This window comes from Helobdella robusta (genome assembly GCF_000326865.2).
Source record: "Helobdella robusta unplaced genomic scaffold HELROscaffold_51, whole genome shotgun sequence".
Classification (NCBI taxonomy): domain Eukaryota; kingdom Metazoa; phylum Annelida; class Clitellata; order Rhynchobdellida; family Glossiphoniidae; genus Helobdella; species Helobdella robusta.
Genome location: NW_008705261.1, coordinates 635,079 through 636,259, shown reverse-complemented (window position 1 = coordinate 636,259; position 1,181 = coordinate 635,079). Strand labels below are relative to the sequence as shown.

Sequence of the window (1,181 nt, the reverse complement as noted above, 5' to 3'; positions counted from 1 at the left end):
GCAGTGCCGTTTGAAACACACACACACACTCACACAGACACACGCAGACACACACTCGTACAGACAGACACACACACTCAAACAAACAAACACACACTCACATCTCTTACCTAATATACATCTTACTTGATACATTTCTTTCTTGAGATACTGCACAGACAGAAAATAATTTATGAAAAGACTTTCATGCATGCATTATCTATAGGATTCTGTTGGAAAGGAAGGTCCGAGAGATAGTTTTGTGTCGTCCTGCAGCGAAGGAGCTTTCCTAACGGACCCGTGCTGAAATTTGTGAACATCTTTATGCTCTATTGACCTCACTGCTGACCAACGGAGCGACCTTCAGAATTCAGAAATGTTAACCTGGAGTGTTAGGACGAGGCGTTCGATTCGTCGCAAATTTAAAAACTCCCACAATTTATTTTTTGTGACTTTGCAAAACCTGCCTCGCATTTTTGGATGATCTGGGAAACTTTTTTGGGACAAAATATGTGAATGAATGAATGTTCGAGAGAGAACAATTGCACCCCGCAGCTTCCTATCCTGCTTATTGACACTTAAATTAACTTTTACACTTTCCATTCATTTCCACATTGGCGGAAGATATTCAAATTCAATTCAGGTTAACTTTAAGTCTGGATCTCTTCATTAAACTTTCTTAACTTGCGTTCGGTCTGATATATTTACAGAGGCTTAATGAGTGAGATGTACATTATTAATTTAAATACAACATCAGTTAGGGAGACACACTCACACACACACACGCATACACACACACACACACGCATACACACACATACACACACACATACACACAGCTTCTTCACAGAATGCGCGGAAAGCTGCCCCCCGTGAAGGAGAGGTCAGAGATGAAGTAAATGAATGGAGGGACACAATGGAGGAAGAAAGGAGGAAAATGAAAATGAATATTGCGAAGAAATTGTGAAATGGAAATTTGGTGGGTGAGGGAGAGGGAGAAAAAGGTAAGAGAGAGGGAGGAAGAAAGAGAGAGGGAGAGAGAGAGAGGAATAAAGATAGATAGATAGATAGAGAAAGAGAGAGAGAGAGAGAGAGAGAAAAAGAGACGGAGAGAGAGAGAAAAAAAATAGACATAAAAGAAAGTCCGGTTTGGTCAATGCAACGGACGTATGTTATGATTATGATATTGAGTAAGTGAGATA

The 1,181-nt window shown here is 40.2% G+C and overlaps 1 protein-coding gene across 1 annotated transcript in view; it reads left to right on the top strand.

The window, feature by feature from the left end:
- Positions 1-882: 882 nt before the first annotated feature.
- The window catches only part of HELRODRAFT_178991 (hypothetical protein), a gene marked incomplete at both ends in the record, with an annotated part of 4,070 nt that continues 3,771 nt past the window's right edge, over positions 883-1,181 (top strand). Inside the window, one exon of the mRNA XM_009027859.1 lies at positions 883-958. Within this exon, the coding sequence (XP_009026107.1) occupies positions 883-958 (76 nt within the window). The remainder of the gene's footprint in view (positions 959-1,181) is intronic.